General features: G+C 40.4%; 1 protein-coding gene across 13 annotated transcripts in view; it reads right to left on the reverse strand.

Moving 5' to 3' along the window:
* LOC135214262 (protein lap4-like) overlaps positions 1-16,066 on the reverse strand; it is a 225,576-nt gene that overhangs the window by 142,225 nt on the left and 67,285 nt on the right. For 12 of the 13 annotated variants that reach the window (XR_010314317.1, XM_064248366.1, XM_064248365.1 and 9 more), the window contains 4 exons: positions 15,797-15,877; positions 14,940-15,659; positions 2,135-2,251; positions 1,848-2,027 (listed from right to left, as the gene is read on the reverse strand). Coding sequence is in view for 12 of the 13 variants with exons in the window: in XM_064248366.1 (XP_064104436.1) it covers positions 1,848-2,027; positions 2,135-2,251; positions 14,940-15,659; positions 15,797-15,877 (1,098 nt within the window). In the remaining variant the exon portion in view is untranslated. The remainder of the gene's footprint in view (positions 1-1,847; positions 2,028-2,134; positions 2,252-14,939; positions 15,660-15,796; positions 15,878-16,066) is intronic. The other variant, XM_064248370.1, reaches the window with a different exon arrangement.

A 16,066-nucleotide genomic window follows, 5' to 3' on the forward strand; every position in this document is an offset into this window, starting at 1 on the left:
TTGTTAAATTGCATCTTTAAGCAGAAGCAACTACTTGGTACCAATGTATGTTTTATGCCAAACACTACAAATTTACCAGTATGTATTATCAAATAATACTTTCACCAGTGAATTCCATGCACATAACCAAATGGAGGAAACTATTTGTCATTAGATGTGATGTATCCTACAACAGTTTAGAAATTTCATATCAAATACTGCATAAACCAAAACCAAAATACTATACGAGTGAAAGAGGTTATTCTACCAAGTGAAAAAATAAATAAAATACTGATCTGAAAAGATCTCATATAATGATTAAAAGCTTTGTTACTGTAACCTCCATATTTCATAATCATAGAAAATATTCAAAGATAGAAATTTTGATACTTTTATGACATCGGCATCTTTACCTCTAATATCTTACGTGATGATATCAATGCCTTCTAAGTGTCATGTAAATACACAAACAACAGTGACTGAAAATGTACAAATCATTTAATATAATCTAATATAACACCTCTAACAGACATGCACTAAATACATCAAGAAGTCAAACTGGCATTCAATCTAATTCTCCCAATACTGCATCACTCATTGTCTAACCATCTCGTGCACAGTGGTTATAAACTGCCTGGCTGGTTTGTCCAAAAGGGGCAAGTAAAAAATTGGTGCAATATGACCTTAAGAACCTCAAAGACTATCATCTAATTAGTCATCTAAATCATAATTTTTTTCAAAAGCGGTTAATTTCAACACAACGTCCACACAAAAATCATCATCTATTACCCTCTTCCTTCCCACTAAAACAGGTAGTGGTAATTTAGGATGACAACACAATGACAATGCAGTAAAACTGCTTAATAAAGTACAATGCAGACATCCTGACATTTCCAGCTCAACCTGCAAGAACAATCTATTTCTTGTAGATTATGCTAGATAACTCCCACACATGAAGACTGACAGAGTGCAATGGCTGATGGTACCTTCAAACAGGAGGTTGACAAAGAAGATTGGGCCATAGGAGTAGCTCCCTCTGAACCTTGAACCTTTTAGCCACATGGAGGGCTGCTTCAGTTGACAACAGAGTTTTGAAAGGGACAGTTCCACAAAGGGAGTATGCCACAAATACTCCTTTTTGGCTAGTATTTGGAAATCTGACTGCAGTCCCAGTGGCCCTCTCGCTCAAGAAATGTAAACTTTCATATTTGATCTTGTGTATAACATCTAAATTTACTTCATCTTTAGCAGAAGAGTATAAATATCATGATCCTTATTCAGCCAAGTGGTTTGAAGTAACAAAAATTGCAATATTTTTCATAATTACCTACTTTTTTTTTAAAGGCAAGTAAGGCTCACCAGTTACAAACTGTTCAAGAATACATCATTCCAGCAAAAACTAGTAACTCCTCTACAGAGCTTGCATTCATTAGGTACATTTTCATATGCAAACAGTAATTCTCAGCTTACGACTGAATTTGCATTAGTCAATGAATACTAACTTCTAAGAGAACAAAACACACTGAAGGTTGCAGGTATTCTGTTGATGCTCAGCAACTTCTACCACTATTTAATTATATCACAATATTGCATACAGCACAAGATTTCTACTTCCAGTCAGATCCAGGCAAAGATTTTGAATGTGAAGGCGCACTTACAATCTAACTACACCAAAATCCTCATAGCTTTGCTCTATCTTAACCCTACAAGATAGTCCACCTTAACAAGAAAATAACTGCGCACAAGGAATGCCAAGTCCCTTTAATAATTCTAATTCAATAAAATATGCACTTACTTATAATCTGAAGAGAACAGTAATACCCAGAGCAACGTACAAATAGAGAATCTTTTGCATGCGCTCTACTAACCTTGAGCCCTTTAGGTTGTGGATCGTGTCTAACAGTGAGGACAATTTCATTGGGAGGGTTTAAGAGAGCCATAACAGCTTCTTGATGTGTTGCTCCCGTCATGTCAGCACCATTGACGGATAATATTCGATCGCCCATACGGAGTTTCCCTGTCTTGTGAGCCGCTCCTCCTGCTGTAATCTGAGTGCAAATAAATGCTTAGTCACCATCAAAACAATCTCCAAAATCTTACACAGAGAGGATAATTATCATGACTGAACACGCATCAAAAACAAAATGCTCCTTACTTTTGATATGTATATCCCAGGATCATCTGGCGCTATGCCAAAAGGAACACAAAAATGGTCTGAGCCTCCAATTATACTAAGGCCTAATGGTCCTCCATCTTTATACAAAGATACTTCCTGAAATTGAGAGAAGGGTGCGTTCAGTTTTACTTAAGATCTACAGTTTTGTTGAAAACCACAAAACTAAAATATATAACTTGAAATGTTTTTATTTGTGCTTCGAAAAAGACCAAATGTTTCGGTGGAAAACATTAAATATATTTTGCTCCTTTCTACTTTTCTTTATCTTTGACTAAGGCAAAATTTGTTCATTTTAATACATTATTATATTAATGTTCTTTACTCCTCCTACTTAGCTAGTTTTCTTGCATCATTATTTCATAGTTTTCCTTTACTTTCTTAATGGCTCTTTTGACCAAATATCAGAAAAATGTACACTTAGAGCAGAGTTTTTTCAGAATTGTAAGTATATAAAAAATACAAGCAATCAGTCTCATAATTCCAAAGCCTTAAGACAAAAATAAACACAAATATGTAAACAAATCAATCTCACCTTACCAAATTTTCTTGTAATCAATTACCTTCTTGTATACAGCTGAACACAGATCAAATAACCCTTGATCATATAGTATTGCTAATGTTAATGTGGCTTAAATTCTATGGCTATAGACTACCTTGAAACATGAAATGGCCTTAAATGTGAATGGGAAAGATGACATGTCTGGTTCAGTTTCAAATCATGTTTAATACCCAATGCCATTTGCTCATCTAGTACTATTTGCTAAAATACTGATATTACCCTAGTCACAAGTTTAAAATAGTTAAAAACAGGTTAAAATTATTAATAAACTGGACAGAAAAAATTGTCTAAAGTAGCTAGAAGAATATCATATCTATACATTGTAAAATTCTGCAAGTTTCAGGTAGGAATATTTAAAGTATATAGTAATATATATTTGCTAATTTTAAAATGAAAACTGGGCTTCTTTTTGAATATATAAATTTTTTTTAAGAAATTGCAAGCAAAAGCAACATTCATTACAAATATCATTCACCAAAACTACCTTGGTTAAATGAAAGAATCTACAATAATAATGGGCAAAAGGGGCACATTACATGAAAATAATTGTAACTTGAAAGCACGAGTTTAAATGTAGACTTATGGTTATTATGTGCTTTTAGCACATAATAACCACACAAGTTACTGTCAGTTGCTTTAATCCAATGTGATCTGTTCTTCCAGATCTTACAGTGACTTCTCCACACACACTCATTGGAAGAGAACTAGTCTAGGGTTTCTCCTAAGAGAGAAGATGAAACCAACCTAACAAAGTATACAATAAGGCTGTAAGTCTAAACATAAATAAAGTCCAAAGTCAACATCTCAAGTAAGTACATATACTTCAGACTTCTTTCACCTCTCCCCATCTAGCATCTCCCATCCCACTCCTATTAAAAATCTTGACTCAAAGGACATGAATAATTTCTTAACAAATTCCTCACACTCCATCTTAAAACTGCAAAGAGATTCTAGTATGACATTCATAGAATGAGCATTCAAGTCTTTTTAAAACCTTTCTGCTCCTGAACTGTTCCCCTCCTCACTTTTCAGTTGTTATGACCATCGTTATAATGAATGTTGAATCAGCCACATAAATCAAATTACAGACTCATATCTATAATATATTATCTATCTTTATATATATATATATATATATATATAATATTATATATATATATATATTCAATCGATAATAGATATATATACATACATACATACATAACAATACATACATACCTATGCATCATACATACATGTATATATATATATATATATAATATATATATATATATATATATATATATATATATATATATATATATATATATATATCTGAACTGAAAAATGCATTCTTAAAAGCAAAGTGAAAATTTTATGGAAAACAATGGCAAGCAGATTCTGGAGAGAGAGAATTATGTGGCTGATAGAGCCACATTTTTCCTAAAAGGATGTCAAAATCAAAAACTTATCCTTCTGATATTTTGGTTTGAGTTCCATTCAATTTACATGGCATATCCAATTAATATCTTTACATCTAATCTAAAATGCATAATTATGTTTTATGGGGTTACTTCTATATTATGTAACTTTTAGGGGGTTATTTCTATATTATGCAACTAAGTGAAAAATGATAAATATTACAGGAAAGTCAACTTCCAAAATAAGTTATGACCTGCATGAGGTACTGCAGATGTTAGAAAAATACCAAATTTGTAACTAATTTGTATTTTTCATAACTAACAAACCTGAGGTCTTTACATTAGGATTTACTAGCGCCAAGCTGGAAACCGGTAGAATTAAAATTACATTGTGAGATCCAGGGAGAACTAAGGCATCTATACCAGGTCACGGGGCATGTATACCCAGAATGCCCAAGGCTACCTGTGACCCACCAGTTATATTTCTAACCCAGTTTAGACTGCTAGAGGGGTGGTTCGAGGTGGGCCTTTAACTGTTAAGACCTCAGGTTTGTTAGTTATGAAAAATACAAATTAGTTACAAATTTGGTATTTGTTCATACACGAAACAAACCTTCGGTCTTAACATTAGGATAGACTTACTATTGGAGGGAGGTAAGTCTCTACAACTGACTAGGAGTTTGCCACCTTATCCATTTCCGAATATATAGGGAAATTCTAAGAGAATGGACAATGAACCTAGGACCAAAGATATAAGCGGATCTATTGGTTTTCTCCACTGGGTGTAGATACCATTCTACTGTTTACTCTTGTCCCTTGCAACTGGATCCACCTTTACCCTCTTTTCCCTATTATCCAGAGGGGTGTGTTGCTACTGAAAAGTATATCATCACCTAAGATAGCTTCACAGTATGGCTGACCACCTCACCTGCATCTAGTCCGTTCCAGCACAAGACGGTACTCTGCTTCATATTGCCCGTAGTTAAAGGAGTAGGAAGAAAGTAGTAAAGAAAAAAGACCAGTCATCCCATTCATTCTACTTTCATACCTTCATCTTAGACTAGACGCACACAGACCCGCCAGGGGCACTGGATGAACTATATCACTTGTTGGGCCGCCACCACTGGACCCAAGGAAAAGGTGTCCAAGGATCTATGGGCAACATCTTTCAAATAAAATGAGGTGAAAGTTGTTTGGCGTTTCCACACCCAGCTTTCAGAATTTTATCCACAGACATGTTCTTCTTAAATGCCAGGGAAGCACTCACGCCCCTTGATGTCATGAGCTCTAGCTCCCACCTGGCTATCTGACCCTCTGTCTTCTGCCGTATAAGCATCTCTGATCGTCTCCCTTAGCCAAAACGATATTGTATTCCTGGACACTTCCTTCTTGTTCCGTCCTGTACTTACGAACAACCTCCGGCACCCCGGCCTGAGGTGCCTTGTTCTCTTTAAGTACTCCCTTAGTGCCCTGACGGGGCACAGGAGCATCTCAGCTTTGTCGTTGTCTACAAAGTCTGCCAAGGAAGGTATGGTAAAGGAGTCGAATCTGCAGTCTACTATTGTTGGATTTTGGGTCTTGGCCACGAATTCTGGGACAAACTCAAATACCATTGATCTCCAACCTCTCGAGTGCTTTATGAGATATGAGAGGCCATGTAGCTCCCCCACCCTTTTGGTCGAAGCCAGGGCCAATAAGAAGACTGTCTTCAGGGTCAGGCTCCTATCCGTGGACTGCCTTAGTGGTTCGTAGGGGGGTTTTGTCAGACTACTCAGTACCTTGGTCAGATCCCAATCTGGGGCTTTTAGCTCCTTTGGTGGGCATGACTGTTCAAAGCTCCTCATCAGCATGGCCAACTCCCATGAAGACGATATGTCCACTCCTTTCATTCGTAAGACTGAGGCTAGAGCCGCCCTGTACCCCTTCACTGCAGATACAGACATATGTTTTTTCTGTTCTGAGATATATCAGAAAGTCTGCTAACTGCTGAATAGTGGTACCGAGTGGAGACACGTTCCCTCTACGACACCAATCACAGTATGCTGACCACTTTCCTTGGTATACTGTCGCAGATGATTTTCTGATATTACCTGCCATCTGAGTTGCTGCTTTCTGTGAAAACCCTCGCGCTCGGAGGAGATACTTGACAGTCTCCACCCGTGAAGCGATAGGGACTTCACCGACTGGTGGTACCTCTCCACGTGCGGCTGACACAGAAGGTTGCTCCATGGAGGTAACCTCTTCTTGGCCACATTCTTACTCGGAGTTCCAAGGTAGGTCTGGAAACCACTCTGCTTTCGGCCATAACGGGGCTACCAGGGTCATCTTGAGGTTCTGAGACCGCATTACCCTGTTCAGAACCTGACGGATTAGACAAAATGGAGGAAATGCGTACACGTCCAGATTGTCCCAGGGGTGTTGTAGCGCATCTCTGCTACTGCCTCTGCGTCTGGGACTACTGAACAATACACTTCCAACTTTTTGTTGTACCTGGTTGCGAATAGGTCTATGATCGGTCCTTCCCACAACATGAGCATCCTGTCCACTACCTGTTGGTGCAGGGACCACTCCGTTCCCAGAATCTGATCCCTGCGGCTCAACTTGTCGGCCACTATGTTTCTTTTTCCCGGAATATACCTGGCCCTGATGTCTACCAGGTTCTCTATAGCCCACTGGTGAAGTTGAACTGTCATCACATGTAGCTGCCGAAAACTAGGCCTCCTTGCTTGTTTATATAAGCTACTACTGTGGTGTTGTCTGACATCAATACCACTGAGTGTCCCTTTACTCTCTCCCTGAATTCCTGTAGAGCTAGAAACGCTGCTTTTAACTCCAGCACGTTTATATGGAGTTCTCTGTCCTTGCAACTCCATTTTGCTGACACCATCAACTCCTCCATATGGGCTCCCCAGCCCTCTAGTGACGCATCCGAGAACAGCAAGAGGTCTGGAGAGGATTGTTGAAGGGGGACACCCACTGTCAGATTGTCGTCGATCATCCACCACAGCAAGTCTTTCCTCACTTCTGCCGACAAGGGAATTTGCTCGTACGGGTGATCTACTGTTGGTGACCAAAACTCCTTCATCCTCCATTGTAGGGACCGAAGGTGTAGCCTTCCTTGTGGTACTAGCTTCTCCAGGGAGGTTAGGATTCCCAGCACCACCTGCCACTGTCTTGCTGGCTGTGTCTGTTTTCCCAGAAAGGCATTCACCACTTGTTTGCATTTCTCTATTCTTTGGTCTGTCGGGAATACTTTGGCTTGTGTTGTGTCTATCACCATTCCCAGATATTCCAAACGTTGACTTGGATCCAACTGCGACTTCTCCTGATTCACCACAATACCTAGGCTGTGACAAAGCTGCAGGAGGGCCGCCCTGTCCCTGAGTAATTTCTCCCTGGACTTTGCTATCACCAGCCAATCGTCCAGATATCTTATTAGCCTGATCCCCTGAGCATGCGCCCACGTCGACACGAGAGTGAACACTCTTGTAAAAACTTGAGGAGACGTTGTCAATCCGAAGCACAGGACCTTGAATTCGAAAGCTTTCCCTGCAAGACTGAAGCGGAGAAATTTCCTTGAAGACTGATGGACTGGTATCTGAAAGTATGCGTCCTTTAGATCGACTGTCGGCATAAAGTCTCCGATTCTGACTGCTTGTAGAACCGTTTTTGGAGTTTCCATCTTGAAACTGGTTTTCCTTATAAACAGATTCAGCGTTGACAGGTCTATTACTGTCCTCCACTCCCCGTTGGCTTTGGGTACCAGGAAAATCCTGCTGTAGAAGCCTTTTGACGGACTGCATACTTGTTGCACAGCTCCTTTTTCCATCATCTTCTTCACTTCGTCCTGCAGAATAGTGGCCTTCTGAGATTTGTGGGCATAAGTGACGTGGGGTAATGGTTGATCTGTCAGGGGCGGGGTTACCTCAAACGGGATCAAATACCCGATCCTGAGAACATCCACCACCCACTGCTCTGCCCCTAGTTCCTGCCACACCTTCCAGTGATTTGCCAGGCAACCCCCCACTGGTGTGGCCGAGTGATGGGAGGCGCCCATCCTATCTTCTTGAGCCTCTCCCTCTTCCGCTATTGCCCCTTCCTCTGTTGTTTCTATTGTGAAAGGGCCGATGAGTTAGCCTCTTTGGGGAAGAGGGTCTTGTGACTCTATTAGGGATGCTATGTCTCACTGTCTTCTTTCGAGACATCTGCTGTTGTCTTCCCTCCAAAGGAGTAGTTTGACTGTTAGACGTTTTTTTTCCTAACTGCCTGTTGCACCAACCTATCGTTAGTGTCCATCCTTCTTCTATCTATCGCCTCTTCCAGTATGACCTCTGGCAACAGCAGTTGCGATTCCAAGATATCCCCATTCCTCATTGCTAACAGGGAATCCAAATCCACATTGCGGCTTAATCTAGCCAACGCGCATCTCTCTCATTAGCAGGATATTTGCCCAAACATTGGCACTTACGTTTGTCAGGTACGCAATCGCCTTGGAACCTGACTGTAGTAATCTAATGAACAATGGTTCATCCACTACTTTTCTTGTTGCTTCCGAGGATGCAATCTTCGCCACTGCTGTTGACCAAAGGTCTAACCAAGAAGCAGCCTGAAAGACATAAGAAGCTGTTGCTTCTAACGTAGCAGCCTCTTGGTACGTCATCGAAGGCACTCCATTTTAACCTGATCCAAGGTTAATCCAGGCCTTAACCTTACAACATTAGGGTTCATTTGTCTAGACAGCAAAGGGACCTTCGGTGTCGTATAATATTTCCTTTGCTTTATCATTGGAGGGGGAATAAATTTAAATGATCTATTAGATCTTAAGGAATTATCCCTCCCTGCAATCTTTGCGTTTACGTGTTGCAAGACAGATTCTGCATGACTCGAACAAGGCAATTCATACGACACCTTGGTATCCCTCTTTAGTCCAAATGCCATGTCAATTCCAGGCGGAAGCATACTGGCCGGTGTTTCTGTCTTCTCCGAAAGGTTATTGAATTGACGAATCAAATCAATCACCTCTGCATACGAGGCCAGAAACTCTTGGTTTTCTCCTTCCTCCGGCTCTAGTGTACCATTCTCCGTCACAAGGGATGTTGTCTCGCCTCTATCTTCTGACAGACGGCCCGGAATTCCACGGCCGCCTGCCCCTACGGCCGCGGTCTCTTTGATCTTTGCTGGCCGCTGTTGGCTCGATCCCGGATAGTCAGCAGGGGAACGAGAACGTCTCACTCTTTCTCTGCTCACGGATCTAGAGCGAGAATCTTGTCTAGATCTCCAAGATGAAAGCTCCCTTAAGACAGAGATAAGTTCGTCTCTATTAGTATTGGCATCGTTTTCGAGCGTCGGCGAGCCCGGCCTCGACCTTCTATCCAGACGGACACTGCCTTCCACGAACGTATCCGCCGCGGTTGCCAACTCTCTATTTTTTGTACTTTTAATAGGAGCCTTATCGTCCTTCGTACGTATTTTGAACGGCCTTACGGGCGAAACTGGGACCTGCATTCCATCCTCTGCTGCACCTTTTGCCGCCAACGTCGATTTTACCAGAGGTATCGCAGTTTTTGCGATCCGAACTGGCAACTCCGCCTCGGCCGCTAGCCCGCCGGCCGTCACCTCTCTCGCTTGTTCGGATTCTTGCGAACGGCTTCGTCTGCCAACCTTGTGCTTAATAGCCACTGACTTTCCGACCTTCTTGCTGACTTGGAAATGACAGTCTTGGTCCGAAGATGAGGAAGAATTGATTCTTCTCCTCTTAGCCCAAGGATCCGCCAGGAACTCCCGAATCCTCCTCCAACGCTTGACTGGCGCTCGCCGTGACGTTATCGGACTTAGCGATGACGCCGAACTAGAGGAAGAAGACGAAGAAGGCGAATCACACTTTTTCTTTTTGTCTCTCTTATTCATTCTCTTCTCTATATCCTGTAATTTCTGCATTACAGTTTGCATTGACGGGTCAGAAGGCGTATTAGCGTCTGGGTGCAGCGAAAAAGGCCGAGAATCGGTCTGTGACGTCATCACGCCTGCCATATCGGAGTGTGACGTATGTTGTGACGTCATCCCTCTCGTAGGGAGAGACTGAGAGGTTTCTGCTGGCAACCGCACGTTTGCTGCCAAACTACCTCCCACGTTCTGCATCGCTGTAAACACTGAGTGGGATGGTGAAGCCACGGCATTAATTCCCATAAATTGCAAGCCCGGGGGATGAGGAACATTCAGCGCTGCCAGACCCTGCTGGAACCGTGACGTCATATAATGCGCAAGCAGACCATCCAAGGTTGGTACGCCTGGTAGGCCTAGCGCTGACCACATACCATCTAACCTATGCGCTTCAGTAGCAGGAGCCTGGAACAAAGATGGCGGATCTCCCCCTCTACTTGCTGGGAACAAAGGAGAGTGCAAATTATTCATAAAATTACCCAAGGCCCCTCCTGACGTTTCCGATACAGAACCGCTAGGAGAAACCGAAGGGGTATGAGACAAATCAAAAGCAGGTGGAGAAACATATGGAGCAGCCTGGTTGATGCAAAATTCTCCATCATACCACGTATACACTCTTACCACACACTGATCACACTTGGAGAAAGAAAAGGAATGAAAAATAAAAAATGAAATGGATAAAGAACGGGCAAACTGAAAAACCGGCTTTAAATCAGATAGACAGTAACACATCTTATCTTAAAGGCGGTAGGAAAATAACTGGTGGGTCACAGGTAGCCGTGGGCATTCTGGGTATACATGCCCCGTGACCTGGTATAGATGCCATTAGTCCCTGGATCTCACAAGTGTAATTTTAATTCTACCGGTTTCCAGCTTGGCGCTAGTAAATCCTAATGTTAAGACCGAAGGTTTGTTTCGTGTATGAACAAACACCTTTACAGTATCAATCTGACCAAATGTAGAAGTATTACTTTTCCTGTTTCCCTTTTAGTGCATGTATTAGTGATGATTGTGTATTCTTAAACATATATTTTAAACTACGACCTGGGTCAAAGTCCAAGTGTACAGGAAACATCTTCCTTATTTCTAATTTAGCTATCCTTTTCTATATAGTATACACTAACTCTGCTTGATCTTTCTTCAACTATGACATAATATATTCATAATTAAAATACTAAGATTAGATGCTGCATAAGGCTCAGAATCTGCACTATTCAATGACATTTTTTTATCCTAACCAGTGAATCATAAAAGAAAGCAACCATTAAGTATAATTTCAATAAAAAATTTCTGTCATGTAAACACCATTCATAGTACTTATGATAAAAATTATTCCAAGTAATTCCTTCTTGGAATATAACTGCATATAATTAACCCAAACTTCAAATAATTTTCCCAGCTTAAATGAATTTGGTAATATACACTTATTGCTTACATCAACTAAAAGAATTACTACAATTAATTAAGTTTAAATTAGTAAAGCTGATGAAATGCACAGGATGAGAGATCAAACTGTTAGTACCTCATCATTTACCCACACCACCAGTTTTAATATTTCAGCCAAGCTTTTCATATAACATAAAACTTACAATAAAAAAAATTCAGTACTCAAATCCTAAAACAGAAGGGAAACTATGTCTTCTCTGGCATTTTCATAAATATTACCGCAGTCCACATCCCAACCTCCAATGCCACCAGATAAGAATCAATATCAAAAATAATGTTAGTAAAAAGCATCTATAAGCCAAGTCAAGAGCAATATTTGCATATCTATAAAAAATGTGGGGTTAATAGCAAAAACTTATCTGGCATAAAGAGTCTAAGCATAGGACTACTCACTGCTTCAGTGGAAGAGAAGGCTGGTTCACCTTGTGTCAAGACGAACAAACTTACAACTGAAGTCACACCACCCTACCTTTACACTGAGATAATTGCCCACCTTTCTTTTCCAAAGGCTCAAAAAAAGGTCACTTAAAATGTTTAGCCAGTCATTGAGAGTCAGTGGTGCTACATCTACTAAGAAAAATTAAAAACAATATTTAAAATGATCAAAACAGAAAACCATACTGTCAAGTCTTGACGACAAACAATACTGGATATAGGTATGTAATGTTAAGTAAACAAATAGACCATTGCATGCTTGTTCATAGATCATCAGCCCAAGGATGTATGATCAAAGGGACATCAACTTAAAATTGTGATGACCTTGAACTTATTAAGTGTAAATTGAACTGCACAGCTCACCTTCTTCCAATGATGTAGGCCAAGAGCATTCAAAAAGGAATTGAATAATCACACTGATAAAATATTTTTTCTTCACTCTTCAGACATTTTGCATACCCGTTTCTCTCAATAGTTGGAGCCACACCCAACCAGATAAGCCTAAACCCAATCCCTGACACTTATTTAATAAAACTCATTCACTGGGTTCCCTTAAAATGAGTAGGTTTACCACAAATAAACTATTTTTTGTAGGATAAATGCCTTAGCAAATGGACCAGCTAAATATTGCTTTCACAGATGAAATATACTGTAATACTGGTTGTCACAATATAAAAACTACCACCAGATTCAATTATTGAGAGTGACTTACCAACAATGACAACAAAGGTATATCAATCATGACCTGTTATTCTGTAATAATTACTGCAAATTTTAACATGAATACTGTAAAGTGTGTAAATATCACCCACTCCCAACATGGAGGATAATTAAGCCAACTTTGTGTAAAAATAGTAACTAAAATGAACAATCTAGTTTACATCCCAATGCAATTAATGTAAACCCAACATTTAATATTTCTCCATAACTTCAAGAACAGATACCCAGCAAACGTCCCATGTTGAGAAACAGTTTGAAGAACAAACTAATGCAAAGCTGACTGCATTTTAGTGATATAAAACCCTACATAAAAAAACATTTTTCAATACAAAACCCCATAATCATACAATGTCTGGTACCGAGTATGAAATATCCCAAACACACCAACCTGAACCCTCCCAAAATCAGAAAGTTCACATCTCTCCTGGTAACAACGTCACCTCTGCTCTACATCACATCCCATTCCACTGCATCTGTATTGGAAACCATCTTTTTCTCTATGAAACACTGCTTGTTCACTATAATCCAATTAGCTATAAGTTGTCTGAATCACTACTTAGGAGGGAGGACAACAGTGGTCTAACCCTAACCCAAAAGAACGAAGGATGGACATCATCAGGCTGAATGTGGTCTTTCTGGTGGCATCTCACCCAATATAAACCCACTTAAAGCAGGTAGAAGTTGTTCCCACTTGACGGCAGTGACACTGCTGTCAAGAGGAGAAAGTGGAGAAGGTGGAGCACCTTGTACCAATTTCAGTGAGCAGTACATTGGAAGCTTCCTGTTATGCAAGTTCACAAAGATACTGACTCCACGATCATGATGGGATGTTGACCTGGAGCCAGCAATGATTCCAGGTCCCAGGAACTGATCTGAGTAATGCCCTGCTTGTCAGCTTTTAAAACTAAACCACATAGGCCAGGGAGCAGTTCATACTGACTAAAATGTGAACGATTGTTAACTCCAGAATGTTCCAAGCACTTAAATGGCACAAAGGAAGCATGAAGTTACCCTAACCATTACTATAAATATAATGTAAATTAAGGCATTATGAAAGTGAAGGATCAAACACATTAGGCTGCTTAACATGATCAGCAACCTAAAGAACAATCTGGTAAATGAAGGCAGCAATCACAAACACACTGGAAAAAGGACTAGAAATGGAGAGAGAGAGAGAGAGAGAGAGAGAGAGAGAGAGAGAGAGAGAGAGAGAGAGAGAGAGAGAGAGAGAGAGAGAGAGAGAGAGAGAGAGAGAGAGCATTACTAACGGGAAAATGGAAGAGCAACTAAACAAGCTGCTGGCACTCTGACACTATGCAGTCACCCAGCACAATGAGGGCTGATGCAATTTGAAAAAGTGAGGATATAACACTGAGAAAATTAAACTTTTTCTGAATCATTCAGGTTGGTAAAACTTGGATATTTCATACAGTACACAAGCAGGCATCTCATGATTAATGGGGTAACAGTGAACAAGCTTCCTTTCCACACATAAGACTGAAATTGAGTCCGATATTCCAACACACTACTCTAATGCCGAATAATTTCAAAAGCAACAATGGTGACCTACTGCAACTGTATGATGAGAACTGTAATGGTCATCAAGGCAATAGCTTAGTGCGAGCATTCTATAGGAAGTGTACAGGAAAAATCAAGAGTTGTTGGAAACCTCCATGTTTTTTAAGTCCCAAGTGCTACTAATAAACAAGAGTTGTCAGAAAGATAATAACATGAGATGCTCATTCTTGAGAAATGACAGATTAAGCTAACAAGTTAAGACAGAAAATTAAATAACTTATCGTACCTAAGAATCTAAGCGATTGTAAAAGCAAAGGGAGAGGACACCAATGTGTGCAAAACTACTGTACCCTGTAATGAGAGACTGCATACACTACATAACAATCAAATCAAAATACTACTAAATGTAGTACTCAATTTTTTTATTTCATACAAAAATAATTCTAGAAATATAAAATACAGGGTTCAAACCCATTAAAAACCATTTATTCTCTTAATGCAGCATCAAAGAAAAAGCTGTAAAATATAACTAGAACGCAAAATTTACACAATCAAAATCAGACCTCTCTTCAGACTTAATGGAAGGAAACAAAACATCCTTCCTGTTTGTAAATTTCCTTACATGACTCATGAATGCAGTTTCCATTCCAGCACATGCCACAAGGCTTAGATGGAGTTTACTGTTAGAACCAGTGACCCTAAAACTAAATGAAATGTGTCCTCTCCCAGGTGTGTGTGTGTTAGTGGCAGGTAGAGCCCGCCTTACCTCAACCACCAGAGGCATCTCGCCCAACTGGTTGTCTGTGATTCGTGTAACCACTGTTTCCGTCAAAGTGGATTTGGTGATGCTCTCTGTCACTATGCCTACTTTGGTGGGTGGAGGTGGGAAAGCCATTCCCAAAGGCATGTCGTCCGTAGGAAGGTTGACGGTTACATGCACTGAGGGTTGGGTCTCCTCTTTAGACCGGCCCTCCAAAAAATGCTGTGGAATCATAGAATTAAAATCATCATTAGTGAGGGGCCGGTTTGTGGCTACCTGGGTGGTGCCAGTTGCGATGTTCCCAACAGCATTAGGTACAGCTGCATCAGGAATGACTTGATTGGATAGTTGTTGCTGTTGCTGCTGCTGCTGCTGCTGCTGATGCTTCGTCACTGATGCTGGCGAGGAAGATGGACTACAGTTAGGTCCGCTATGATTTGTACAATTGTCTGGTAAGGAGGAGCCTGATAATCTTCCTCCGGGTTGTGCTCGTCTATATCCCGTATAACTAGGCCGGTTGGCCATGTATGAGCCTGCACTATAAAGGCCAGTATAGGGTCGAGGAGCACCAAAGACACGAGGGGATGATTTTGAATTATTTGCATTCCCTTGGCCTGGAGGAACTAAAGTCTCACGGTGAACTACTAATCTCACAAATCTCTCTAAGCCAGTCAACATAGATACAGCTTGGTCATGCCGGGCTCCGTCAAGATCAACACCATTTATCTGTAAAGCCAGATTGTTATTACCCACTGCAACCTTAATCTAGCATTTGTTGTCCACATCAGTAGATAACAAGGACATACATTACACACAAAGTTCAGTCATCACTTTAAAATAACACTGATAAAGAATGAACTTACTGATATGACTCTATCCCCAACTTGTAACTTGCCATCTTTGGCTGCTGCCCCACCTTCTGTTATTCTGGATATGTAAATAGCCTAAAATTGAAAAACATTTAAATTAATGGTAAAGCAAACACTAACACCACACGACATGCAAATGTAAAAAAAAAAAAAACTGGCTAAGTATTTTTCAATAACTTCATACTTAACCTGACACAGAATATATAAAAACACATATTTCTCACTGAAGTATTTTGTTTGTATGCTTTAGAGATATTGAAAACT

This window comes from Macrobrachium nipponense, chromosome 45, assembly GCF_015104395.2.
Source record: "Macrobrachium nipponense isolate FS-2020 chromosome 45, ASM1510439v2, whole genome shotgun sequence".
Taxonomy (NCBI): Eukaryota; Metazoa; Arthropoda; class Malacostraca; order Decapoda; family Palaemonidae; genus Macrobrachium; species Macrobrachium nipponense.